Below are 25993 nucleotides of genomic sequence, written 5' to 3'. Positions count from 1 at the left end.
AAGATTGCGCCACTGCACTCCAGTCTGGGTGCCAGTGAGACTTTGTCTCAAAAAAAAGAAAAAAATGAGCCAGGTGTGGTGATGGGTACCTATAATCCCAGCTACTGGGGAAGCTGAGGCAGGAGAACCACTTGAAACCAGAAGGCAGAGGTTGCAGTGAGCCGAGATCATGCTGTTGCACTCTAGCCTGGGCGACAGAGCAAGACTCCGTCTCAAAAAAACAAAAAAAAACAAAAAAAAAAAAAGAAACTGGGGAACAAGAAGCGACTGAGATTCAGGGTTTGAGAAGGTGATTTTGAGGTAAGAGACAAGACCTGAGGGCTGATGAGGAGCCAGGCAGGGAGAGAGCCGCTTCCAGGCAAGCAAGGAAGGACAATGTGGGCACAGAGGGAGGAACGTGGAGAATGGGAGGAAGGGGAAGAAGAGCAGTGGTGCTGAGCAGGGGGCCAGGCGGCCCAACTTTCATCCCACCATTTGCTGAATGCCGTGCACCACATGCTGTTCCAGGCACTTGACATCTGAGAGCAGAGAGAGAAAAGTCTTGCCCAATAGGAACTCCCACTCTAGTGGAAGGGAAGAGATTCTCAACAATAAACAAAAATAAAGGGAGGCCAAGGTGTGAGGATTGCTTGAACCTAGGAGTTTGAGATCAGACGGGGCAACATAGGGAGACCCTTATCTCTACAGAGAATACAAACATTAGCCAGGCACGTGGTCCCAGCTACTCAGCAACCTGAGGTAAGAGTATCGCTCAAATGCTGGAAGGTCAAGATCGAAGTGAGGCATGATCATACTACTGCATTGCAGCCTGGGCAACAGAGTGAGACTCTTGTCTCCAAAAAAAAAAAAATATGCCAGGTGTGGGCTGGGCATGATGGGAGACTGAGGTAGTAGGATCACTTGAACCCGGGAAGTGGAAATTTTAGTGAGCTGAGATTGTATCACTGCACTCCAGCCTGGGTGACAGAGCAAGACTTCGTCTCAAAAAAAAAAAAAGGAAAAAAATAAAACAATAAATAGGTCGGGCACGGTAACACACACCTTTAATCCCAGCACTTTGGGAGGCTGAGGTGGGTGGATCACTTGAGGTGAAGGGTTTGAGACCAGCCTGAGCAACATGGCGAAACCCTGTCTCTACTAAAAATTCAAAAATTAGTGGGGCATGGTGGTCCGTGCCTGTAATCCCAGCTTCTCAGGAGGGTAAAGCATGAGCATCGCTTGAACCTGAGAGGTGGAGGTTGCAGTCAACCAGGATCGTGCCACTGCATTCCAGCTTGGGTGGCAGGGTGAGACTCTGTCTCAAAATAATAAATAAGTAAATTATGTTTTATGGTAGAGGGTGGTCAGAGTCTTGGACAAAAAATATAGAGACTATCAAGAAGGGAGAATAAGCCAGTCACAAAAGGCTGCACGTTGTATGATTGAATTTCATTGTTTTTGGTTTTTTTTTCCTTTTTTTTCTGTTTTTTGTTTTGTTTTGTTTTGTTTTTGTGGCAGGGCCTTGCTCTGTCATCCAGGCTGGAGTACAGTGGCATGATCACAGCTCACTGCAGCTTCTACCCCCCAGGCTCAAGTGATCCTCCCACCTCTCAGCCTCCCAAGTAGATGGGACTACAGGCGCCTGCCACCACACCTGGCTAATTTTTGTACTCTTTGTAGAGATGGGGTTTCACCATGTTCCCCAGGCTGATCTTGAGTTCCTGGCCTCAAGTGATCCTCTCACCTCGGCCTCCCAAACTGTTGAGATTACCAGCGTGAGCCACCACGCCCAGCTTGTATGATTCCGTTTCTATGAAATGTCCAGAACCTGCGAATCCACGGGGAGAAAAATGAGTGGTTGACGGAGGCTGGGGGAGGGGAGTGATTAATGGGTGATGAAAACGTACTGGAACTAATAGTGGACAGTGGCACAGCTCTGTGAATAAAAGGCATTGGACTGTGCACTTGACAATCGTGAAATGTCAAGTGTATGCATTATATCTCAGTAAAGCTGTTACTTTTTTCATTCATGGGGGGCAAGTCACGGCGTTGTAAGGGGTCTAGGTGGGCCTCATTGAGGTGACACTTGAGCAATTATTTGAAGGAGGAAACGAGCGTCCCAGGCAGGAGGACTATGGATGAAACCTATCTTGAAGTTTCCTATTTTCTTCAATATTCCTGAGAATTTGGGATCCTACTCCATATATGTTCGTTGATTTCATATAATGTTGCATTCCCAAATATTTTGGCGAAATCAAGGGCAGAAATCGCCCACGTCTGACCGATGTGCTTAGCTGCTCCAGCGCACCAGCGTAGGCGCACAGGCCCTTGAGGCTCCTGGTACCGCCCCACGCCCGTCCCCAGTTGTCCGGAGCCCGAAGCAGGCTCCGCCCTGTGTCAAATCCCGCCTCCGACTCCGCCCCGAGCGGCTACGACACCGCCGGCGCCCCGCCCCGGGACCGAGGTAACACGCATGCCCAGTGCCGTCTCGCGCAAGCGCTCTCTGCGGCTTCCCTTGACCTCTGACCCACCGGCCACCCTTGAGCCGGGGCCGCAAGGCCAGGAAGTCGGAGCCTGAGTCCCCGAGGCAGAGCAGCTGCCATGGTGAGGCCCGAGTCGGGCACAGCCCGAGGAAGGGAGGCCGAGTCGGGCTGGGAGCCGGGCGGCGGGCGCCGTGCGCCCCCTGCGTGCCCGGCAGGAAGCAGGGTCTGGGAAGCGTTGCATCCAGGGGGACCTAGGCCAGCAGTGGCGGCAGCGGCGGCATTAGGGCCAGAGAAAGCCGTCTGCGTGGAAGAGCCCGGGAAAACGTGGTCGCGCTGTGTCTAGCCCGCGTGTGAGCCAGTAGCCGTGGGCGGCGGTGGAGCGTGGGTCTGGCCGGTGAGCACCTCCCCTGGAACCTTACAGCACTGCAGAGTCGATGTTGCTATCTCCATTTGGAAAGTTGGCTTTTCCAGGAAAGTGGCAGACCTGGGGCTTGAACTAGGCCCCGAGACACCAAGCACGGAGCGTTTGTGTGATAGCGTTTTCTCGTAGAGCCAGTCCACAGACCTGTGCCGCACTGACTGTCAGGTCACGTGGGGAACCTTTCAACGTGCAGGCTTGGCTGGGCGTGGTTGCTCATGCCTGGAATCTCAGCACGTTGGGAGGCCGAGTCGGGTGGATCACCAAGTCAGGAGATCGAGATCATTCTGGCCAACATGGTGAAACCCTGTCTCTACTAAAAATACAAAAATTAGCTGGGCGTGGTGGCGCGCTCCTGTAGTCCCAGCTACTCAGGAGGCTTAGGCAGGAGAATAGCTTGAACCCGCAAAGTGGAGGTTGTAGTGAGCCGAGATCACGCCACTGCACTCCAGCCTGGGCGATAGAGCGAGACTCCCTCTCAAAAAAAAAAAAAAAAGTGCAGTCTCACGCCTGTAATCCCAACACTCTTGGAGGCTGAGGCGAGCGAATCATGAGGTCAGAAATTTGAGACCAGCCTGGCCAATGTGGTAAAAACCCCCTTTCTACTAAAAATACGAAAATTAGCCGGGTGGAGTGGCGTGGTCCTGTGGTCCCAGCTGCTTGACCCTGGGAGGCAGAGGTTGTGAACCAAGATCCTGCCACTGCACTCCAGCCTGGGTGACAGAGTGAGACTCTGTCTCAAAAAGATATAAAAATTAGCCAGGCATGGTGGCAGGCATCTGTAATCCTAGCTGCTTGGGAGGCTGAGGCATGAGTATCGCTTGAACCAGGAGGCAGAGGCTGCAATCAGCTGAGATTGTGCCACTGCACTCCAGCCCTAGGTGATAGAGCAAGACTCTGTCAAAAAAAAAAAAAAAAAAAAGAGAGAGAGAGAGAGAAAACAGGTTCTTGTGCGATATCCCTGGAGGTTCTGCATATGTAAGTTCCCCAAGTGACTCTGTTGCAAGCAGTTTGGGGAGCACTTCTTAACTAATATACTAATAAGGATAATGTAACAGCTAACAGCTTACAATTGCCAGCCCCTGAGCTAAGGCTTTATGTAGATTCTGTCATTTAGTGTTTATGAAGTCCTGCTGTCATTGTTCTTATTTTACAGATAAGAAACCTGAGGTTCAGACAGTTTTGACTCCTCCACAGTCATGCATCCCACTGTGTCAGAGACCTCTTTGGAGCCCAGGGCTGTGTCCCAAGACTCATGTTTTTCTTTGTTTTTTGAGGTAGGATCTCTCTCTGTTACCCAGGCTAGAGTGCGGTACAGCTATCCTAGCTCACTGCAGCCTTGAACTCCTGGGCTCAAGTAAGCCTCCTACCTCAAACTCCCAAGTAATTGGGCCTACAGGTGGGTGCCAGCACCCCTGACTAATTTTTAAATTTGTTTTAGAGATGGGGTCTTGTTGTATTGCCCAGGATGGGTCTCCTAGGCTGGAGTACAGTGGTGCGATCACAGCTTACTGCAGCCTCGACCTCCCGGGGCTCAAGTAATCCTCTGACCCCATCCTCCCGAGTAGCCTCAGCCTTCTGGGTGGTTGGGACGACAGGCATGCTCCACTATGCCCAACCAATTTTTTGTATTTTTCATGGAGATGAGGTTTTGCCATGTTGCCAGGCTGGTCTCAAACTCCTGGGCCCAAGCAGTCGTCCTGCGTCGGCCTCCCAAAGTGCTGGGATTATAGGCGTGAGCCACTGCACCCAGCGTGACAGTATGTTAACAGGAAAAGAAAGTGCTTTCAGAAGGTATACATGGGAGAGCCTGAGAAGGTTTCACTCAGGGGACGGTGGATGATGTTAAGTCCTGAAGTATGTTGGGTTTTGACAGGGTCAGGGTAGAAGGGGGGATGGTCAGGATGGAGGAATTCAGAACAGCAAAGACCCTGCAGAGTCCACAAGCATGAGAGCAGCTCTAGGAGCAGAGGGTGTGGCTGCAGTGGGGAGAGAGGTGAGGGTGACAAGTTGAGCCCAGACCCATCACCGTGAATGTGAAGCTGGGGAGTGGACCGATTGTGTAGGCAGCAGTGGAGAATTGTGTGTACACTGGGAGATGGCCAGAACTCTCCCGCAGAAAGGGTTAGGAGGCGCCTGGAAACCCTGCCTGGGGACATGGAGTTCATGAGACAGCAGGTTAGCCAAAGCTGAACAGCCATATTCATTCAAATGCCTTGGGGACACTTGCTGTGCCAGCCACTGACCAGGCCCCGGGATGCCATGGCACGTGCTACAGTTGTGGTCCTGACCTTCCTCCTGCCTAGTTGTGATGCCAGCATCTGTTTGCAGGGGCCCAGGGTGACTAGAGTGTCCTTGAGAATCAGGCTGTCTGCTCATCTCCCCGGAGCCTGGGGCTTGGCCTCAAAGGCATGTTGCAGGCAAATCTCAAAGACACAAATAAGTATAAACCCCATTGCTGAGTGCCTCCCACAGCACTGTCTGTGGTCCCAGCTGCTGGGCTCTGGTCCTGCCTCAGGCCAGGTTGCTGCCCAGCAAGGACATGCATGTGCTGCCCCCACGCGTCCTGGGGTTGGGTCCTGTGCTTCTGACTACTGCTTTCTGGCAGCCTCGTGGCCCGAAGTTGGATGCCACGTCAGCTGGGTCCTCTTGCCTGGGACCCTCAGGCCCAAGTGTCAGTCAGTGGACTATAGAATGTTTGGAGCCTCTGGGAGGGGCCTCAGGCAGTAGCTGTTTTGGTCACCCATGGTAGCTGCTGCTGGCAGAGCTCTGTCCCCATGAATGAGCTCTGAAACCAGCCTGACCCATGGCAAGAGCTCCGGGGACATTACGGTACTGCTTAGGTGGGTAAGAGGCTTGGCTATGCCATCTAGTTCTGGACCTGCCGCTGTCTGTCCACATAGTATTATGGGCATTGCCTCCTGAGGGCCTTATTGTCCTCTTGTGAGGATGGTATTATACTCTCCATTTTGCAGTTAAGAAAACTGAGATCGGCTGTGCACAGTGGCTCATGCCTGTAATCCCAGCACTTTGGGAAGCCGAGGAGGGCAGATCGTGTGAACTCAGGATTTTTAAGACGAGCCTGGGCAACATGGCAAAACCCCATCTTCTCCGGAAGAGTACAAAATTTAGCCAAGTGTGGTGGGTGGCATATGCCTGTAGCCCTAGCTACTCAGGAGGCTTAAGCAGGAGGCTGTCTTGAGGCCAGGCAGTTGAGGCTGCCAGTGAGCCATGATTGCACCACTGCACTCCAGCCTGGGCAACAATGTTGGACTCTGCTTAAAAAAAAAAAAAAAAAAAAAGGTAGGCATGGTGGCTCACGCCCATAACCTCAACAGTTTTGGAGGCCGAGGTGGGTGGATCACTTGAGGTCAGGAGTTTGAGACCAGTCTGGGCAACATAGCACAGCCTCATCTTTAAAAAAGTTAGCTGGGTGTGGTGGCTCAGGCCTATCATCCCAGCACTTTGGGAGGCTGAGGAGAGCAAGATCTCATGAGGTCAGGAGTTCAAGACCAGCCTGACCAACATGGTGAAACCCTATCTCTACTAAGAGTACAGAATTAGATGGGCGTGGTGGCATTCACCTGTAGTCCCAGCTGCTCCAGAGGCCGAGGCAGGAGAATCGCTTGAACCCAGGAGGCAGAGTTTATAGTGAGCCGAGATCGTGCCACTGTACTCTAGCCTGGGTGACACAGTGAGACTCAGACTCAAAAAAAAAAAAAAAAAAAAAAAAGTCAAAACAAAACAGACAAGTTCAGAGAGGTTGAGTAATTTGTCCAGGAGCACACAGCTATCGAGAAACAAAGCTAGGGTTCTGGTCCCAGGTCAGCATGGTTCTCATTCTGCTTCCTCGCTGCTTCCCAGCACCCTGAGGGAATGTAGTACGGTGTTTTGTGGGCTTCACCCCTGAGGAAGCAAAGAGCCTATATCAAGTGAACTGCCATTTTGAAAGAAGCTTTGTTACTTCAAATCGCCTGGTCCTTGTCAGGTTTTGTGAAACAATAGTAATGAATGAAAACCAATGTTTATTGAGCACCTGTTGTACAATTAGGCTCTGTGCCAGGAACTTGACAGGCATTATCTCATTTAATTCATATGACAGCTTTATTGGTGGCCACATTTTACAAGTAAGCAAACTGGGGCTCAGGAGTTGAGACCTTGTCCAGAGTCACACAGCTAGGATTGGCACACAGGGGATCCCAAAGCCTGCGGGTGTTATAACCATTACACTACACTGCCTCTTCTGGGAGATGCCTCTCGCAGGAACCTTGCTGGCCTCCATGTGCCATCCAGTCTGCTGTAACTTTGCAGGCCAGCCCCCCTGTGCCCTGCAGCTCTGGGCAGCAGAAGCCACAGGCCACCATGCCGCTTTGGTTTGAAGTGTGCAGGGGTTGGTTGGGGAAGCTCCCCAGTTATGGGCTCAGCTCCTTTTTTTTTTTTTTTTTTTTTTTTTTTTTTGGAGGGGGGGTTTCTCTCGTTCCCCAGGCTGGAGTGCAATGGCGCGATCTCGGCTCACCGCAACCTCCGCCTCCTGGGTTCAGGCAATTCTCCGGCCTCAACCTCCTGAGTAGTTGGGATTACAGGCACGCGCCACCATGCCCAGCTAATGTTTTTGTATTTTTAGTAGAGACGGGGTTTCACTATGTTGACCAGGATGGTCTCGATCTCTTGACCTCGTTATCCACTCGCCTCGGCCTCCCAAAGTGCTGGGATTACAGGCTTGAGCCACCGCGCCTGGCCTCTCAGCTCTTAACATGCATTATTTTGTAATAGTCTAGTCATTGGCCTTGGCAGAAGAGTAAACAAGTGATTTCAAGGCCATGTGGTGGGAGGGGTAGCCTGAGACCTGAGCCATGTTCCAGGCTGAGGGGACCCTCTGCCTTTCACCTCTGTCCTCTGTCCTTCAGACAGCACCAGCATCCCATCCCTGAGCCTGCTGTTCCACTCAGGAGGGTGTTTAGGAAGGTGGTGAAGTCAGCTGAGACCACAGGTGTCAGCAGGTGCATCCCTGACCCTCCCATACCTGCAGCACAGCGACCACAGCCCTACCCCTCACCTTGATCACAGGATGGTCATCTCTGGGTTCTGCTTTCTGCTGTGAAATCCAGAAGTTATGAAATTTCCACCTACTTGTGAAATCCTAACCCACTTGTGTTTGTTCATTCCCCTAATGGCCCATAATCACATCCGGCCTGTTAGGAAAGTGCAGGTCCTCAGAGGCTGAACAAGGCCAGTTCTGGAGTCTGGAATCCACTGGAATCTGTGGAGCAAGCCCCTCCAGCCTCAGGGTTGGGCTCTTGATACTTGTCAGCTTGCTCAGGCACCCTTCCTTCAGAACCCAGGACCCTGCGTAGTGACTCCCGTGACTGGTAGCACCAGCCTTGGGTTTCCCATCTGCCTCCAAGGTACCCACTGTATGTCCTCTGGCCAGTCACTGACTGCCATGAGTTGTCAGGATTAAATGGCACAATGAATTGAACGTGTTTGGCACTGTGCCTGGTGTGTGGGCTCAGTTGATACTTGTTGATTAAAGGGAAATCTAACTACCGAAAAGCACTGGGAAGAAAGGGGGAGTCACTGGGCAGTGCCACATGAGCTCTCAGCCTATGCCAAGCCTCCTCCAGCCCACACCATGCCCCTGCATCTACGGCTTCGCAGTGACTGGGTCCTTTGTACATGCTGTCTATATATAATCTCTTTGTTTCACACAAGATCTGTGCGTCTTTCCATGGCATCTGCCAGATTCCCAGTTTCCCCGGCCAGCCAAGGCTGTTGGGGGCTCACAGGAACTCCCTTCTGCCTTCTCTCCTGCCAGTTTCGGCTCAACCTAGTCCCTCCATCTAGAAAGCCCTAGTATTTCTGTCATGATTCTACCTGCTCTGCAAAGCCCAGCCCAAAAAGAACACCCTTCTCTCACAGAACCCCATCTCAGCTGGAAGTTTTCCCTCTTGACTCTCTGTGCTTCCGGTCACCTCTTACTGAGTCTTCCCCAGGGCCTCCGTGGGGCGTGGAATCACACGTGCAGCCTTCAGGCACATTCAGCCTGCTGTGCAACAGTGGGATTCGCTGGCAGGCCAGCAGCGTGCCCAACCTGGGGCAGGGACCAGGCTAGCTTTGTGCTCAGGTGCTGATCAGAGTAGACTTTCAGCAGATGTTTGCATGAATGGGTGAACAAATGGCTGAACAAATGACAAATGGATGAGCCTGACTCTCCCTCATCATGTGGTCTGTGGTGTGTTTAAATACCCTCCTGGTGGCCTTTTAGCTCCTTGAAGATGGAAATGGGTTTGTACTAAGTAGGCCCTTAGCAAGTTTGTTTTATTGAGTGGAGCTGCCTTAAAATCATCGTACTTGGGAGAATTACTATGGATCTGTTTCCCCATTGGTAAAATAAAGGTTGGGGCTGATGATCTTAGAAACACAGGAAAACCAATCTTGGCCCCAAAGTTGAGGGGGAGATACTGCCAGGTCTGGTACCGTCCCTGTGTTCTAGCTCCCAGGCCACCATGTTTCCTCCTGAAGCTGGTGGCTGCAGCCGCTTTGCCTTTGCTCTTTGCCTTTCTTGAAGGATGAGGGAGGATCTCTTGGAGTTCTGTCAAATTCACCCCCCACCTGCCTGTCCAATGAGTATCTAACCCACCCATCATGGAAGCTTTCAGTCAGGGTGCTTTGGAGGGGGTGGCTTGGGGCAGCAGCTCTGTGCTTCATGACCTCAGGTCTCCAGCAGTCTGCTAACCAGGTGCCTGCTTTGCCCACAGGCCAAGTACCTGGCGCAGATCATTGTGATGGGTGTGCAGGTGGTGGGCAGGGCCTTTGCACGGGCCTTGCGGCAGGAGTTTGCAGGTAAGCATGGGCCTGTCTCCCCTCTGGGATGGGAGCTCCTGTCGAGGTCAGATTTTCCCTGTAGCCATGGGCACCTCAGGCCTGATGGTTCTGCAGCGTGGGTGGCCTGGGGCACTTCCCATGGTAGGGGCATCCTTCATTGGGACCTGGTTAGCAAGAGCATCCAGGGCAGGAGCTGGCAGACTGGCCCATCTGGACACCTGGTTTTATAAAAAATAAATGGTTTTGTACAAATAAACTTTTTTTTTTTTTTTTTTTTTTTTTTTGAGATGAAGTCTCACTCTATCACCCAGGCTGGAGTGTAGTGGGGCGATCTTGGCTCACAGGAAGTCCTGCCTCCCAGGTTCAAGTGATTCTCCTCTCTCAGTCTCCCAAGTAGCTGGGATTACAGGCACCCACCACCATACCCGGCTAACTTTTGTATTTTTAGTAGAGAGGGGGTTTCAGCATGTTGGCCAGGCTGCTCTGGAACTCCTGACCTCAGGTGATCCATCCTCCTCAGTCTCCCAAAGTGTTGGGATTACAGGTGTGAGCCATGGTGCCCAGCCCTGGTTTTGTAAATAAATTTGATTGGAGCACAGACACGCCCACGGGCTGCTTTCAAGACAGAGTTGAATGGGTCCAACGTAGGCTCATGAGCCGGAGAAGCCTAAAACATCTACTTTCTGAGCCTTTAGGGAAAGTTTACCAGCTCCTGATTCTAGGTTCTGGGGTCACTGAAAGGGAAGAGGTCACCCAAGGCAGCGGCTTTGGTGGTCTAGGTGACTGGTGGGCAGCCGGGCGCCTGCAGAGCACGCTCATGCCCACAGCTCCACTGTCCAGTCCCCACCGGAGCCTAAAGCTCCACAATTTGCTGTGCCCTGGGATGTGGGGGTGGGTTGTCATTTCATGGTCTAGGTTGGGGACTAGGAGCCAGGTTTGGTGGTCAGACCCTGCCCTTTTCCTCCAGTGAGGCACATCCATGCTCACTGTCCCAGCCACTACCCACTAAAAAAGAAACCACTCCTGGAGAAGAGGTTCCTCGCCACCTCTGTCCCTGTGTCTCTCATCCTGTGCCGGTGGCAGGGGTGAGCCACCCACTTGGAAGGCCCAGGGCGAAGTCTGGGCTGCTGAGGACTGAGCCATCACCCACATGTCCACACAGCCAGCCGGGCCGCAGCAGATGCCCGAGGACGCACTGGACACCGGTCTGCAGCTGCTTCCAACCTCTCTGGCCTCAGCCTCCAGGAGGCACAGCAAATTCTCAACGTGTCCAAGCTAAGCCCTGAGGAGGTCCAGAAGGTAAGGCCACTGGGCTGCCCCAAAGCCTGAGGGGGAGAGGCTGCCAGGGCGGGAAGAGTGAAGGGAGGCCTGGCAGAGAGGTCCAGTTTGGATGCTGTGGCCATAGCCAGCTTGGACTCCAGCTTGCTCTCACTCGTTAAGTTTTAGGCCCGAGGCAGGACAGTTTTAGCAGCCATGTCGCCCTCCAGGGTACCTGTCCACATCTGCCTCTCAGTGGCCACAACAGCTGCGTGTGGTACGCAGTGTGGAGAGGAGTCCTGTGGCTTCTCTCATGTGACCTCACATAGCCTGCCCGGCGTCTCTCGCCTACAGTCTGCAGTCCTCTCAGCCATCTCCTCTCCTCCGCAGAACTATGAACACTTATTTAAGGTGAATGACAAATCCGTGGGTGGCTCCTTCTACCTGCAGTCAAAGGTGAGTGGTCTTTGATTCTGGAAGGAGGGAAGTCACAGGACCCCCTCTCCTCGCTTGGGACTCAATTCCTGGCTGGGGGAAGCTGGCCAGCTAAGGGCTTAGTACACAGAAAACTGTGCCAGGCCTTCCCATGGTGCCCCAGCCTCACGGAGTCCCCTAAACTGCTACCCCTCTGACTGCTTCAGCTCTGGGGTCCAGCCACTCAGGCTGTGTCACTCCAGACAGCAACCCTCCCTCCAGCAGCTGGGACTTGGAAGGAGCAGGAGCACCAGCGGGTGGGGTGCTGGAACCAGCTCTCAGCTCACAGAAGTCGCAGCATGCACTGGGCCCCTGCAGTCTGGCTCTGTCTCCCCAGGCCACCCCTGACCCTGGGGTAGCGCCGAAGGAAGCATTGGTATCCACCCACTGCTCTCCAAAAAACGGACCTGGGCCAGATGGGAAGAGGCTGTCCCATGTGGGCAAGGGGCATAGGGGAGAGGCTTAGCCTCCCAGCCTGATTATCTGTGACCTACCAGGTGGTTCGCGCAAAGGAGCGCCTGGATGAGGAATTCAGAATCCAGGCCCAGGAGGACAGAGAAAAAGGGCGAACGCCCCACACGTGACTGCTTGGCTCTCCACACCCATCCCGCCACCTCTAATTTATAGCTTGGTAATAAATGTCTTTTCTGCATTTCTCATGTGCATGGGTCCAGATTCCAGAGGGCAGGCTGCTCCTCTGCCAGTTGCAGGGCTGTGTGTGCTTGGGTTGGGGAGGCAACAGCCTGACAGCCCAGAGGGGCCTGGCTGGGCAAGCTTGGCAGGCAGGCAGCCAGCCAGCCAGCGGGCCCCAGCCAAGTCCAGTCACGTACAGGATGCAGCCTCTCCTGCCTCCACAGCACCCGTGCCAGCGCCAGGCTCCCTCCTGTGGCGCCCTACCAGACCCCAGCTCCCAGTCACCATCGGGTGCCCCTGCCCTTCCCACAGGGTGGCAGTCCCCTGGTCCCAGAGCTCTCTTGGCAGCCACCCTGTCCCTGGGGTGAGTTTGAACCAGCACCTCAGTCATCTGGGCATAATACCCCAGGATGCAGCTGGGGGAAGAGGTGCCTCTACCCACCCACTGCTTACTGAAGCCTCACTGGGCAGTAGTGGGCCAAGGACCTGAACCTTGGGATGCTCAGTCTGGAATCTCCCGTCTCAGCTCCCATCACCTGTGCGCCCTCAGCACCTACCTCCTCCCCAGCCTTCGAGGTCCTGCTCTCAGTTGCCGATTGAGAGGGAAGGGCACCTGCAGAGTCGGGGAAGATCAGGCTGGCAGGGGCTCCGGGGCAGCGCACAGCCGGGCACAGGGCCAGGCTCCGGCACATCCACCACGCACAAGCCATCTTTGCAACTCACTTTTATTGTTTCTTTATAAACTTCCTCTCCCATGGAGGAATATATTGTTATAGTCATTAGCTTATCTCTTTTTTTTTAAAACTCTATGCTAACAGCAATGGAGCCAAGAGGAGGAAAAACATAGCTACGATAGAAAGGCACTTAGAACCTGTTAAAATACTGATATCCTGGAATGTGCAACAACAAACCAACGACAACCACAAAAAGTACACCGGCCCTTCCGAGCCTGGTCCGTCACCGAATCGCATGCTGAGCTTGTCGGCCTTCCAGTGCCCTGTTCCTCCGCTCCGCTTGAGTCAGAAACCCATGACCCCACCAGGGACTTAAGGCCTGGGGCCCTCACAGGGGTGGGGGGTGCTCGGGGCCTGCATGGGGCCCGAAGAAAGGAGACCAGCTCCCTCCTACCTTGCTCATAGCCCCTTCGAGGGGCAGAGCCAGTGCGGCGGGGCCCTGTTAGGGCTGGAGTCCGAAGCCCAGTGGCAGGGCAGGCCAGGTCAGGGTGACCCCTCTGGGACAGAAGGGCAGTCTGGGAGAGGGTGGGGTCAGCAAAGCTGCCAGAGGATCTGCAGGGCCACTGAGGACCCCAGTGCTATCCAGGCAGCTGCCTCGTTCTACAGATGGGGAGGTGGAAAGGCTGGGCCATTCCACGGCCTGGTGACAGCACAGGCCCAGAAGCCAGAACTCCCAGCCACCAGGTGGGAGAGGGAGCAGAGGGGAGGCCCCAGATGGGGGATGCATGGGTGCATCCATCCCCCAGGGTGTCCTGGGATGGGATTAAGGGGCACAAGGCCTTCCAGCACCCTTAAATGGTTCTGGCCCCTGCCAGAGTCCTTGAGTGGCACAGAACCTGAGAGAGCCCGTTGGGTATTAGGGGTAGGGAAGCGCCTCTGAGAAAGCAGCTCGGAAGGAAAGAGCCTGAGGAAGCAAGTGTCACAGGTGGTCCTCCAACCACCGCTTCCCTCAGGCCTTCAGTCCACAGCCTCCAGGAAGTTCCAACACAGCACTGGCCGGGAACCCCCTCCCCTGCATGCTGTCACTTGGAGCCCCAGACCAGGAGATGTGTCCCAGCCAGCCTCCCCCTCCTGGTGCAGGACCAAGGCCCGCAGGCCTCTGCAGGGGGCACTGCCCAGGCCAGGCCCAGTGGGGATGGAAGCAGGAAGACCGGGTGCTGGGTCTGGCCCCACATGCTCCCTGAGCCAGGGCCCAGGCCACTCTGTCCTGGCACTACACCTGGCCTGGTACCTCCTCTCACCAGCTCAGGGGCCCTCAGACCGGCTTCTCACTGTCCTCGGGTGACCTAAGGTAGAGGAAGGAGGCCCCCTGGGGTGCAGAGATGGAGTGGCCAGCTATCCCCTCAGTCTGGAGGTGGCGTCCCTTGGGCAGTGCTGTCAGCCTGGCCTGGGGTGAGAAGGGCGGCCGCAGAGCGAGGTGCGGGGCCTCCCTTCTAACTAGCAGGAGGCACCTTTGTCCTGGGGGGCATGCTTCTGCCTGGGGCTTTGAAGGGGCCTGCATCTGTCTTGCTTTCCCTCTGGAGGCAGGGTCAGAGAGAAAGGAGTCCAAGGAGCCCCCAAGACAGGGGCTGGGTAAGCCTAGGAGGGATGGGTGGGCTTCTGGTCCCTGGGGGTCCCTCTCAGGAAGGGGAGCCTGGCGCCAACAGGGAGGGCAGATGCCGTCCCACCCACCCTCTCTGCTGGAGAAGGGGTAGTCATTGGGTGAGGAAGGTACCAGGGTGGGAGAGAAACGGGAGGACAGGGGCAGGGACAAGCCTGGCAGAAGCTGAGAGCTGGGTGGGGGAGCCAGAGGGGAGCGAGGCGTCAGCACCCAGGAGCACAGCTCCCCCCGAATGGCAGGCCAGCCCCACCCAGGGACCAGGAGACCAGCCATGAATGACCTAGCACCATCCTTACTCCCTGGCGGGCTAGGCTGGGGCTGCCCAGGCAGTAGGACATTATTGCTATTTCACAGAAGAGTTTCTGTTCGTCAGGGGGCAGTGCCAGGAGCTGCCGGCAGGGCCGTAATAGTTGTCCACAGGGTGGGTTCAGTTCACCACAGCCGGTTTGAGCAGCACGGAGCCCGGCGGGATGACCACCCAGCCAGGAGCCAGTGCCTCTGGGCTGCTGGCGGTGGAGTTGACGCCGGTGGACAGGTCTAGCACGGTGCCCGGCAGCAGGGGGAGTCCATCAGGGCTTGGCCGGGAGCAGCTGCTCTCCGTCCTTTCGAGGGGCGTCTTGCGGCCCTCCATGCCCAGGGCCCTGGCAGGCACTGACCCACGCCCCTTCTCCACCTCGCCCTTGCCACCAGCAGAGCCAGCAAGGAGGGAGACCACAGGCAAGCCCAGTCCGCCAGCCCCAAAGGGCGAGGGCAGCAGCGGGTTCTTGGCCAGATTGAGAGGCAGCACAGGGCCCGGCAGCCCAGGACCCATGCCCCCTCCACCTCCACTGCCCCCACCACTGCCACAAGCCAGGGCACTGAGGTCGAGGGGGCCGGGAGCCAGGGGCAGGGGTAGGCCAGGCAGGCCAGGGCCTCCAAAGAGGGCGGCTGGGTTAGGGATGATGATCTGGGCCCCGCTGACATAGGGGCCGCCATCGGGGGCAGGCAGTGGCGGCTTGGGGGGTGGGCGCAGCTGCAGGAGCTCTTGCTGCTCATGGGACACGAAGTGGCCGTGGGCCTTGATATGCTTGCGCAGTGAGCTGGGGTCCGTGTAGCGCTTGTGGCAGCCGGGCATCTTGCAGTAGTAGGGCTTGTCCACATAGTGGGTGCGAGTGTGCTTAAAGCGGTCACTGGAGTTGGAATAACGTTTGTTGCAGCCCTCATAGGGGCAGACGTAGGGCTTCTCACCTGCAGGGTGGTGCGGGGCTGCTGTGAGGGGAGTCTCCCTTGAGTCCCCATGCACTCAACATCCCCCGGGCCAAGCACTCCCTGGAAGCACAGATGCCCCAATTCTGTGGACAGGGGACATCCCCAGCACATGGCATGAGATATGCCCCGGCAGGGCACAGAGGCTGAGAACCCAGCCTGGCTGAGTCCAGCTCTGCCTGGCCTCACCCTGCACCCTCTGCTACAGAGGGTGTGCCTTTCAGCAGCAGAACATGGCCTCGGAGGCCGGGCCCAGTGGCTCATGCCTGTAATCCCAGCACTTTGGGAGGCCAGGGCAGGCAGATCACTTGAGGCTAGGAGTTTGAGACCAACCTGTCCAACATGGTAAAACCCTGTCTCCACTAAAAATACAAAAATTAGCTGGGCTTGGTGGCAGATGCCTGTAATCCCAGCTACCTGGGAGGCTGAGGCATGAGAATCACTTGAACCCAGAGGCAGAGGTTGCAGTGAGCAAAGATCATGCCACTGCACTCCAGTCTGTGTGTCTCAAGAAAAAAAAAAAAAAAAACATGGCCTTGGAGATCACCTTCTGGCACAAGGTGCCCAGCACAGGCCTGGCCACAGGGAATGCTGCCTGGACACCACCACCCTCACTCAACAATGTGGCTCAAGTTTCACCAGGCATTTGCTGCTACCCTGGCCACAGGAGGGGGCCACGTGTAGCAACTGACCGCTTGACACATGGCTTTCCACCTGGAGATGTGCTGCCAATGTGAAATAAACACTAGGAAAAAAGATACCAGCTTCCTGAGGCTTTGTCATGAAATGAAGAACTTTAGTATCTCACCAATTTGTCTTTAATACTGAATTGATAAAACATTGGAGGTACCGGGGTCAATGAACCATATTGCAATTAATTTCACCCATTTCTTTTTTTTTTGAGATGGAATTTCGCTCTTGTTGCCCAGGCTGGAGTGCAGTCGCATGATCTCGGCTCACTGCAGCCTCCACCTCCTGGGTTCAAGTGATTCTCCTCTTCAGCCTCTCAAGTGGCTGGGATTACAGGTATGTGCCACCATGCCTGGCCAATTTTGTATTTTTAGTAGAGACAGGGTTTCTCCATGTTGGTCAGGCTGGTCTTGAACTCCCCACTTCAGGTGATGTGCCCCCTCAGCCTCCCAAAGTGTTGGAATTACAGGTGTGAGCCACCGCACCCGTTCATTTCACCCATTTCTTTTTATTGTTTTTTTATGCATCGATTAGGAAGTTTAAAATTATGTCTGTGGCTCCAACAGCCAGAGCTGTCCTGCTGTGGGCCTGGGCTGTAATGAGGAGTGAAGCCGACCCAACCTCAGCGATCACAGAGGTGGCATTAGTCAGATGATACAGACGGGACCCAGGAGATGGCACTGGTGCTCCAAGAGCACGTGCTGGGCGGGGGTCTGACCCTCAGGGAGGCTTCCCCCAAGCAAACTGCATTGGAAAAGGGACCCCTGGATGGCCCTCATCTCTGAGGCTCGGGCCTTGCTCATAGTCCCCTCGTCCTGGGGCCCTGCCCAGCTGGTCTCAGCTGAGCATCCCCTTCATGGGCTGAGCTGCCTGGCCTGGCCTCAGCCTCTTACCTGTGTGTGAGCGGTTGTGGATCTTCAGGTTCTCCAGGCGGGAGAAGCTCTTGCTGCAGGTCGGGCAGCGGTGCGGCTTCTCATTGGTGTGTGTGCGGATGTGGATAAGCATCTTGTACCTGTGCCAGGGAGGGCAGGGGGCGCGGCTCAGCTCGCTGATGACCCTAGCCCTCCCTCCACCCCTCTCTCTCTCCCCTCACCTGGCGTTGAAGCCTCGGCCATGGCGGGCACAACCCTCCCAGTGGCAGCAGTACCCGGCGTCCTTCTCGGGCTTGACGTGGTAGTCGTTGACGTGGTCCACCAGGTCTTGCAGGAGCTCAAAGAGCTGGTTACACTGTGGGGGCCGGGAAGGGTTCTGAGCCCATGAGGGGTGGCCTGCCCAGACTCCACACCACTCTTCCTGGCCCCCACTCACCTTGGCCCAGCGACACACTAGCTGCTTAGGCAGGGGCAGGTCTGGCGAGAGGCACTTGTCCTTGGGAGGGGTAAGGAAGGAGGAGGCAGGCAGGTGCAGAGTTCCCCCGGAGCCCAAGGGAAGGAAGAATTGGAAGGAGCTGGGGACACCGTCCAAATAGCGCAGTGGCTGGAAGTCCTGGGGTGTGAAGGGAGAGCTGGTCAGGGTCCCGCTGGCCCAGGGCCCCGCTGGCCCAGAGCCCCCCTGTCCCATCTACAGTGCGTTGAATGGTGTCCTCAAACATTCAGGTCCCCCTCTCCCCAGCCCTTAACTGTGCATGTGGCCTTATTTGGACATAGGGTCTCTGCAGATGTCATCAAGTTAAAATGAGGTCATATTAGATTATGGTGCTCCCTACATTCAGTGACTGCTGTCTTTTTAAATTATTTTGTTTTATTTTATTTTTTGAGACAGAGTCTTACTCTGTCACCAGGTTGGCCACAAACTCCTACCTGCCTTGGCCTCCCAAAGTGCTGGGATTACAGGCATGAGCCACCATGCATGGCAAATTTTATTTTCTTAATTTAAAAAAATTAAATATGGGCGCCATGGCTCATGCTTGTAATCCCAGCACTTTGAGGAGGCCAAGGTGGGTGGATCACTTGAGGTCAGGAGTTTGAGGCCAGCCTGGCCAACATGGTGAAACCCCATCTCTACTAAAAATACAAAAAGGAGCTGGGTATGGTGGCGCATGCCTGTAATCTCAGCTATTCGGGAGGCTGAGGCAGGATAATCGCTTGAATCCGGAGGTGGAGGTTGCAGTGAGCCAAGATCATGCCACTGCACTCCAGCTTGGGTGACAGAGCTAGACTCTGTCTCAAAAAAAAAAAAAAAAAAAAAAAATATATATATATATATATATATAACTAGAGATGGGGTCTTGCTATGTTGCCCAGGCTAGTTTTGAACTCCTATGCTCAAGTGATCTTCCCACCTCAGCCTCTGAAAGTGCTGGGATTACAGGCGTGAGCCACAGTGCCTGGCCATGATTAGTGTCTTTATAAGAGAAAGCAGAGAGATTCAGAGACAGACGGACAAAGGCCGTGTGAAGACAGGGCAGAGCCTGGAGTGAAGCAGCTACCAGCCTAGGAGTGCCAGGCATTGCCAGAAGCCAGGAGAGAGGCAGGGAAGGTTCTCCCCCAGAGCTTTCCAGGTAGACTCCAGCCTCCAGAACTATGGGGGGTAACACGTCTGGGTTTTTTTTGTTTTGTTTTGAGATGGAGTCTCACTCTATCACCCAGGCTGGAGTGCAGTGGTGCAATCTCAGCTCACTGCATCCTCCCCCTCCCGGGTTCAAGCAATTCTGCCCCAGCCTCCCAAGTAGTTGGGACTACAGGTACGTGCCACCATCCCCAGCTAACTTTTTTCTAATTTTAGTAGAGACGAGGTTTCACCGTGTTAGCCAGGATGGTCTTGATCTCCTGACCCCATTATCTGCCCACCTCAGCATCCCAAAGTGCTGAGATTACAGGCGTGAGTCCCCACGCCTAGCCTACGTCTGTTGTTTTAAACCACTCAGGGTTGGGGTACTTGGTGGTGGCAGCCCCAGGAAACCAGTCCACCCCTTTCCCTGGAACTCTCAGCCTTCCTTACCGAGGCACTGGGCACTGGAGGCAGGTCCCCGTTGCCCTGGCGCTCGGGGGACAGCGAGCTGCTGCCGTTGGGGGAGTCCAACCCAGATGGTGGTGACAAGCTGAGGTCCACGAGCGGGGCTGCTGAAAAGCGTCCCTCCACCTTCTCAGGGAACTTGGAGTTCAGCAGGAAGCCTGAGGAGGGAGAGGCACAATTCAGGGAGTGCTGGAACACAGAGGCCTTGGGGGGCCAGGTCTTCCTGCCTCCGAACCCCCAATGTGACCTTGGGAGCAGACACCCGCCACACTCCCAGACCACGCTTGGAGCTTGGAGCCCTGGAATCCGAGGAGCACCTGTAGAGCTGACAGATGTGTGACGCTGCCCACCATCTCTGACATTCACCAGCTGCAAGAGCTTGGCCACCAGGAGCCGGGAGTGGGAAGTATCCGCTTTACAGACGGGACTGGTCTGGCACACAAGTTAATAACAGAACAGGACTCGAACCCAGGGCCCTGGGTCCCCGTCAGATGGGCAGGTAGGAACCTTTCTAACTTTTCCCAGGCCCCTCTAGCCTCAGTGCTCCCTCTTGAAAAGTGGCAGGTTCAGGCTGGGCTGCTCCCCACAGCGTCCCAGGCGGACAAACAGTGAATCTGGTTCTTAGCTAAATCCGCACTTGGAGGCAGAGTAGATGCAGTGCATACCACCCTGGGCCTGAGCACTGGGCATCCCTTAGAGGCATCTGCTGGGCTGGGACCCAGTCTCTGCTGTCCAGGGTGCAGGTCCTGGGACTTCTGCCACTCCTGAATGCCTGGTTGCCCAACCAGCTGCTCCAGCTCTGCCTAGAGGCCTCAGTTTACACTGTGCACCAGCCACGTGAACTGGGCATTGCAGCTGTCATCCCCCTGAAGACATACACTGCCGGGCAGATGGAAGGACAAGCACGTGGGCTTCCCGTCAACCCAAACCTGAGAGGGGCTGCAGCCACAGGCTGGTGGACACACTTGGCCATTCTCCCTATCACCACAGCTGGATCAGGGTGGCTGAGTCCCATGCCCTGCCCAGGGCCAGTACCTGAGGGCGGGGAGCCTGGAGAGCCAGGTGTGGGGCTGTCGTCCACCAGGCCCAGCTCCCTGTGCAGAGCGCGGGGCCGGACTACACCCAGCGTCCTCTCTCGCTTCTCTCTTGCCGCCCGGAGCTTGGTGATGCTCAGCTTCAGGTCGAGCGGCTCGTCCAAGGAGTGCATGGTGAGGAGGCTAGAGCTGGAGGTGGCAGCAGGCAGTGCTCCCAGCTGGTCTTCAGGCAGGAACCTGGGGAAGGACAGGAGCTGTGCTGTGGCACTGGGACCCCTGACTTTTCCCCAGGCTGCACTCATGACCGTCTAACAGGAGCAGGAGCAGGGCGCAGTATGAGGTTGTCTCCTGGGTAGGACGACCCTACAAGGGACCTGGCCTGCAGCTATCATGGGAGGACAGCCAATGACTTCCTCAGAGATTTCACATCCGCTTCCCACAAGTCTCTTGGGGAAGACAAAGCTGATGTTCTCCATTTTGCCATGAAACTGAATTTTATTTGTTGACAGGATCTCGCTCTGTCACTCAGGCTGGAGTGCAGTGGCACAATCATACCTCACTGCAGCCTCAGCCTCCTAGGCTCAAGCAATTCTCCCATCTCAGCCTCCCTGGTAGTTGGGACTTACAGGTATGCACCACTCCTGACTAATTTAAAAAAAAAAATTTTTTTTTTTTTTTTTTTTTTGGTACAGATGGGGTCTTACCATGTTGCCCAAGCTGATCTCGAACTCCCAGGCTCAAGCGATCCTCCTACCTTGGTCTCCCAAAATGCTGGGATTACATGCCTGAGCCACCAGACTCGGCGAAACTGAGTCTTTTTTTTTTTAAGATGGGGTTTCACCATGATGGCCAGGCTGGTCTTCAACTCCTGACCTCAGGTGATCCGCCCACCACGGCCTCCCAAAGTGCTAGGATTACAGGCGTGAGCCACCGCGCCTGGCCAAAACTGAGTCTTTTAGAGGTAAGTCTTTTAGAGGCATCCCCTCAGATGGCAGAGCTAAGAAGTACCAGAATATCAGATTCAAGGCCTAAAGCCAGATCTCCCAGGAACTGGCTAGTAGAGTCCCAACAGCCATTTCTGACAGAGCAGGAGCCATGTTCAGGACTCCCGCCCTGTTTGACCCTAAAGATCTAGAACCAGGCCAGGGGGCAAGGAGCATCCTCCTAGGTGGCCAGCAGGCAGCCACGCTCACCTTCAAGAAAACAGGCTGAGAGCTCGCACCAGGCAAGCTGAGGAAGTGGACACAGCCAGGGGCCCCACCTCCCTCCCTGCAGAGGCCTGGAGGAGAGGCTTCACAATTCAGGGAGACCGAGGGCTCCAGGCCACCACCAGGGGGCAGCTGGGGACTGCGGCCTGGCCAGGCCAGCTGGGGCAGGGTCGGCAGAGTCGACAAGCTCTATCTGGTGATTAACATATAAATATGTAGAAATTATTTTTTTTACTGGAGATGATATTCTCTTAATATAACTTCCCATGCTGTAATTTGATCTTTTTAAAAAAAATTTTTTTAAATATTTTTTTAAGATGGGATTTCACCGTGTTGGTCGGGCTGGTCTTGAACTCCTGACCTCAGGTGATCCGCCTGCCTTGGCCTCCAAAGTGCTTGGATTACAGGCATGAGCCACTGCGCCTGGCCAATTTTATCATTTTTCTTAGCATGTTTCACTGGTATCATTTCCATTTTCTTTTTGGAATGGAATCTCTCAGTCACCCAGGCTGGAGTGCAGCGGCACAATCTTGGCTTACCGCAACCTCTGCCTCCCGGGTTCAAGCAATTCTCCTGCCTCAGCCTCCCGAGTATCTGGGATTACAGGTGTACACCAGCACACTAAGCCAATTTTTCTGGTTTTAGTAGAGATGAGGTTTCACCATGTTGGCCAGGCTGGTCTTGAACTCCTGAGTTCAGTTGATCTGCCTGCCTCAGCCTCCCAAAGTGTTGGGATTACAGGTGTGAGCCACCATGCCCAGCCTGGTGTAATTTTTTTCACATGCAAATGATCTAACAGTATCCACTGACCCAAGAACAAGGTCAGTGCTTCATTCTAAACCCAGCCTTCACATTCACAGCAGGGGTCTTTTACCAAGAGGTGAAACATGGTATTTCCTTGCATTTGTTCATTAGGATTACTATACCTTGAAAATCTATCTGCCACACAATCACACGGTGAGGTCCCGTCATATCAGGGTATTTACTCAGTACCAGAGGGCAGCCATGGTGGACGTAACTACTACGTGGTGAAATACTTTGGATATTCTCACAGCATGGCTGTGAGTGGCAGAGCTGCCCGGATGCTCCCCATGGGTCAAGACAGGAGGGCAGCCCCCACCTCCTCACTCAGGGCCTCGATCCAGCCTTCCCTTGGTTCTGAGCCCCACTCATCCATTTACCCCAACAAGCTCCCCTTCTGCCCTGACTCTCCAAGCAAGAAGGGCACAAAATGGTCCCCTTCACTGGAGACCCTCTGCTTCTAGGGACACATCCTAAGACCCCACCCCAACATGGCTGACATGGGGGTCTCAGCACAGGGAGGCTGCCCACCTTTCCAAGGTTGTGTCATCAGAACCAGGGCAGCTGCACTTGGCCGTGGGACCCAGGTCTGCCACTCGCCCCTGTGGGAGTGGTCAGATTGTTTGAATTTGCCTCCCAGGCCATGAATGGACCAGGGGATCTCAGAGATTGGCGGGGGGAGGGGCAGGGTAGGGACCAGACCCTGGCCAGCAGGTGGCTGGGTGACAGTGATGGATGGAGCTGGGTCCCCTCCATCGTTTGTCTGGCTGGACAGGGAGCTGCCCTCGGCCTGAACCCCCGCCAGTTACATGCGTCTGTCCGTGTCTATCGTCCTTCTACCTGTTTATTTTTAGACACAGGCGCAGTCCAGCCTCCCCGAAGCTCCTCTGTGCTGGGAGCCTGGACGGGGAGGAAGGAAGTAAATATTTATGCTGATGAAGAATTCAGGAGCCAGGAAGGGCTGGTGGCCTGGTCCCTCAGCTGGCCCAGGGCCACAGGCCTCCCCACAGCCTCTGTCCTCGCCCCCACCCCCACCCTTCCGGAGAAGGGGACCACAAGGGCAGGATGGTTTGGGAACTGGGAATTCAGCTGACGGGGACTCTCACTGGCAGCGCTGCCCAAGCAACATCCTTTGGCACCTGCCCCACTGCCTCCCCAGGATAGATGGGGACTTCGGGGAGCCAGGGGCCCTGGGTCACCTTGTTCTTAGGGCCTGCAGGGAACACTTCCCCAGGAGGAGCCTGTCTCCCAGGGTGGGGCCAGCCACACCACCCAAAGCCAGAGGGGAGACTCCAGTGCCCCTCCTTTCATCAGCAGGCCCAGTCCCCAGGGGCACCCCACACACTTCCTGCCGCTGGGTCCTGCCAGGGAGACGGGTTCATTCCAATGCAGGCCAGAGCCCAGCCCAGTGCCTGCCTCCCCGCCCCCGTGAAAGGAAGGCACTGCCCCTAGTCCTACACCTCCCAGCACCCCTGTTCCAGGCCCTCCCCATCCAGAATTTTTCCTCCTATGAAGGCCCCACCCTAGAGGGGAGACAGTCTCTGACCTGGCCTTAGTCCTGACCTTGGCCAACCTTAAAGCCTCCCCCTTCTACCCCACCCCACTCGCCGGCATCAACCAGTTCTGGGCTCTGCTCCACGCTTTGTTCCCAGCTGGGTGAAGGGGGCAGGCAAGAGCCAGGTTCCTGCTCTCCTGAAAGCCTTGGAGGCCCGGATCGGGGAGCCGCGGGCCTGGAACCTAGGAACCCAGAGTGAAGCCCACGAGCGGGTGGCCATGGCTCTCCCCAGCATGAAGCCGGCTGCCTGGCTCTGGACAAGCTCAGCCAGAGGCCCCAGGTGCTAATTACTGCGGGGTCCCCAGGGCAAGAGCCGGCTCTCGGTCAGATGGGGGCACCCCGTGGGGGCTCCCCGGGCGCAGTGCAAGGCCCGCAGGCCCCACGCCCCTCTGCGCCTTCTGGCCTAGCCTCTCGTGCCTCAGTTTCCCCCCTGGTGGGACAGGGTGGCTTGGAGGGCGCACAGAGCCCAGGGCTGCGTCTGGAGCGCCCAGCCCGGGATGCGCGTAGCGCCCCCACACACAAGGGCCTAGGGGTTTGGATGAGCGGTAGGGGCGTCAGTGGGGGGGTGAGGGCCGCCGCGGTGGTCGCGGACCCAGGCGCTGCTGCACGGCTCCTCCAACTGCAAAAGGATCTAATTAGAGAGGGACGAGCAGTAGGAAGCGGCTGCGGCGAGGTAGGAAGCGGCTGCGGCGAGGTAGGAAGCGGGCGGGGGCGGCCGCAGGGACCACCGGGGTGGCGGGGGTTGCGGGGGACCGCGCCCGGCCCTCCCCACCCCCTCAGGGCGGGGGTCACCCTGAGGGTGGGCTGGGCGGGCCCCCCGCCGCCCCGGCTGAGACAATGGCTGCTATTGTGTGCCCTCCAGCAGCCAGAGCAGACGGCCCCCAGCTGCAGCGCTGGCGGAGCCACCCGGCCCCCCGGCCCCAGGCCCCGGTCAGGCCAGGTAGCCGAGGAGCCCGCCCCCCAGCAGGCGGGGCCTGCTACTGTCCCCACCCTCCCTACTGGAAGGTACCGGGCGGCCCAGCACACTCAGGGAAACCGAGGCCCAGAAGAGGAAGGTAAAGGACCATTGAGCATTTGACCACGTGGCAGGCCCATCTCTCCACGGATTCACTAAGCCCTGTACAACCTCTCCTGGCAGTAGCTGCTGGCATTTTCCTGGTCTCACAGATGGGGAAACTGAGGCTTGAGATCAGCGGGCCAATTGGGAGCTGGCTGGCGTCTTGCTTTGAATAAATTTCCTAGACCAGGTGTGGTGGCTCATGCTTGTAAGCCCAGCACTTTGGGAGGTCGAGGCAGGAGAATCCCTTGAGCCCAGGAGTGCCACAGCAGCCTGGGCAACACGGCAAAAATCCTGTTTCTACAAAAAATACAAAAATTAGCTGTGCGTGGAGGCAGGCACCTGTGGTTCTAGCTACTCGGGAGGCTGAGGTGGGAGGATCGCCTAAGCCTGGGGAGTTCGAGGCTGCAGTGAGCCAAGATCACACCACTGCACTCCAGACTGTCTCAAAAACGACAAAAAAAGCCTCCTCCTTTCCTGCTTGGAGAAGGGTGGCTGGCAGGCCCTGAGCCTGTGGGGGTGCAGGGTGCATTGGGGGGGGCATCTTTGTATTCTTACAAAGATTCTTACATCTTCTTACAGAAGCGGGCCATTCTGTAAGATGGCTCTGCATCCCTGCCCTGCTCCCAGCAGCATGGGGTCAGGTGAGTGAACAGTGTGGCAGTTGTCAAGGGCAATGTGAGGGACATCCCTTGCCTTGGAGTGTCTTACAAGTACCCTTTTGGTCAGCTGAGGCCATTTAGCTAAAGACTTGAGGACAAGGCCTCAAGATGCATCTCTCAGAAGTCTATGTGGTCACTTTTTTTTTTTTTTTTTGAGACGGAGTTTCGCTCTTGTTACCCAGGCTGGAGTGCAATGGCACGATCTCGGCTCACCGCAACCTCCTCCTCCTGGGTTCAGGCAATTCTCCTGCCTCAGCCTCCCGAGTAGCTGGGACTACAGGCACGCGCCACCATGCCCAGCTGATTTTTTGTAGTTTTAGTAGAGACGGGGTTTCACCATGTTGACCAGGATGGTCTCAATCTCTTGACCTCGTGATCCACCT

The 25993-nt window shown here is 55.7% G+C and overlaps 2 protein-coding genes and 1 long non-coding RNA gene across 10 annotated transcripts in view; 2 read left to right on the top strand and 1 right to left on the bottom strand.

Moving 5' to 3' along the window:
• Positions 1 to 2443: 2443 nt before the first annotated feature.
• On the top strand, positions 2444 to 16455 carry PAM16 (presequence translocase associated motor 16). Of its 5 annotated transcripts, none has more exons than XM_032257985.1 (6): positions 2455 to 2583; positions 9639 to 9723; positions 10868 to 11004; positions 11353 to 11418; positions 11934 to 12067; positions 12888 to 16455. In XM_032257985.1, exons 1-5 carry the CDS (start codon positions 2581 to 2583, stop codon positions 12018 to 12020), a joined length of 378 nt encoding a protein of 125 aa, XP_032113876.1. In that variant the 5' UTR covers positions 2455 to 2580; the 3' UTR covers positions 12021 to 12067; positions 12888 to 16455. The 5 variants fall into 5 exon arrangements, with proteins under 5 accessions (XP_032113878.1, XP_032113874.1, XP_032113876.1 ...); XM_032257984.1 differs by lacking the exon at positions 12888 to 16455 and adding an exon at positions 12638 to 12868; XM_032257983.1 differs by lacking the exon at positions 12888 to 16455 and having other exon boundaries at positions 2448 to 2583; positions 11934 to 12088.
• Positions 12777 to 25993, bottom strand: part of GLIS2 (GLIS family zinc finger 2) — a 23297-nt gene continuing 10080 nt past the window's right edge. Inside the window, exons 2-7 of one of the 4 annotated variants that reach the window (XM_032257981.1) lie at positions 20329 to 20564; positions 19279 to 19451; positions 17647 to 17823; positions 17432 to 17565; positions 17232 to 17350; positions 12777 to 15630 (exon numbers count right to left, since the gene is read on the bottom strand). In XM_032257981.1, the coding sequence (XP_032113872.1) occupies positions 14831 to 15630; positions 17232 to 17350; positions 17432 to 17565; positions 17647 to 17823; positions 19279 to 19451; positions 20329 to 20500 (1575 nt within the window). In that variant the 5' untranslated portion in view covers positions 20501 to 20564 and the 3' untranslated portion in view covers positions 12777 to 14830. Of the gene's footprint in view, positions 15652 to 17231; positions 17351 to 17431; positions 17566 to 17646; positions 17824 to 19278; positions 19452 to 20328; positions 20884 to 25993 lie in introns of those variants that run through there. The other 3 variants (XM_032257979.1, XM_032257980.1, XM_032257978.1) reach the window with 3 other exon arrangements.
• LOC116536283 lies at positions 21103 to 21813 on the top strand. Its single transcript, XR_004262561.1, has 2 exons — positions 21103 to 21139; positions 21287 to 21813. It is a non-coding gene; the product is annotated as an uncharacterized LOC116536283 (long non-coding RNA).

This window comes from Sapajus apella, unplaced genomic scaffold (genome assembly GCF_009761245.1).
Source record: "Sapajus apella isolate SASKATOON/1434 unplaced genomic scaffold, GSC_monkey_1.0 scaffold99, whole genome shotgun sequence".
Classification (NCBI taxonomy): domain Eukaryota; kingdom Metazoa; phylum Chordata; class Mammalia; order Primates; family Cebidae; genus Sapajus; species Sapajus apella.
This window is presented reverse-complemented; position numbering and strand designations above follow the sequence as displayed.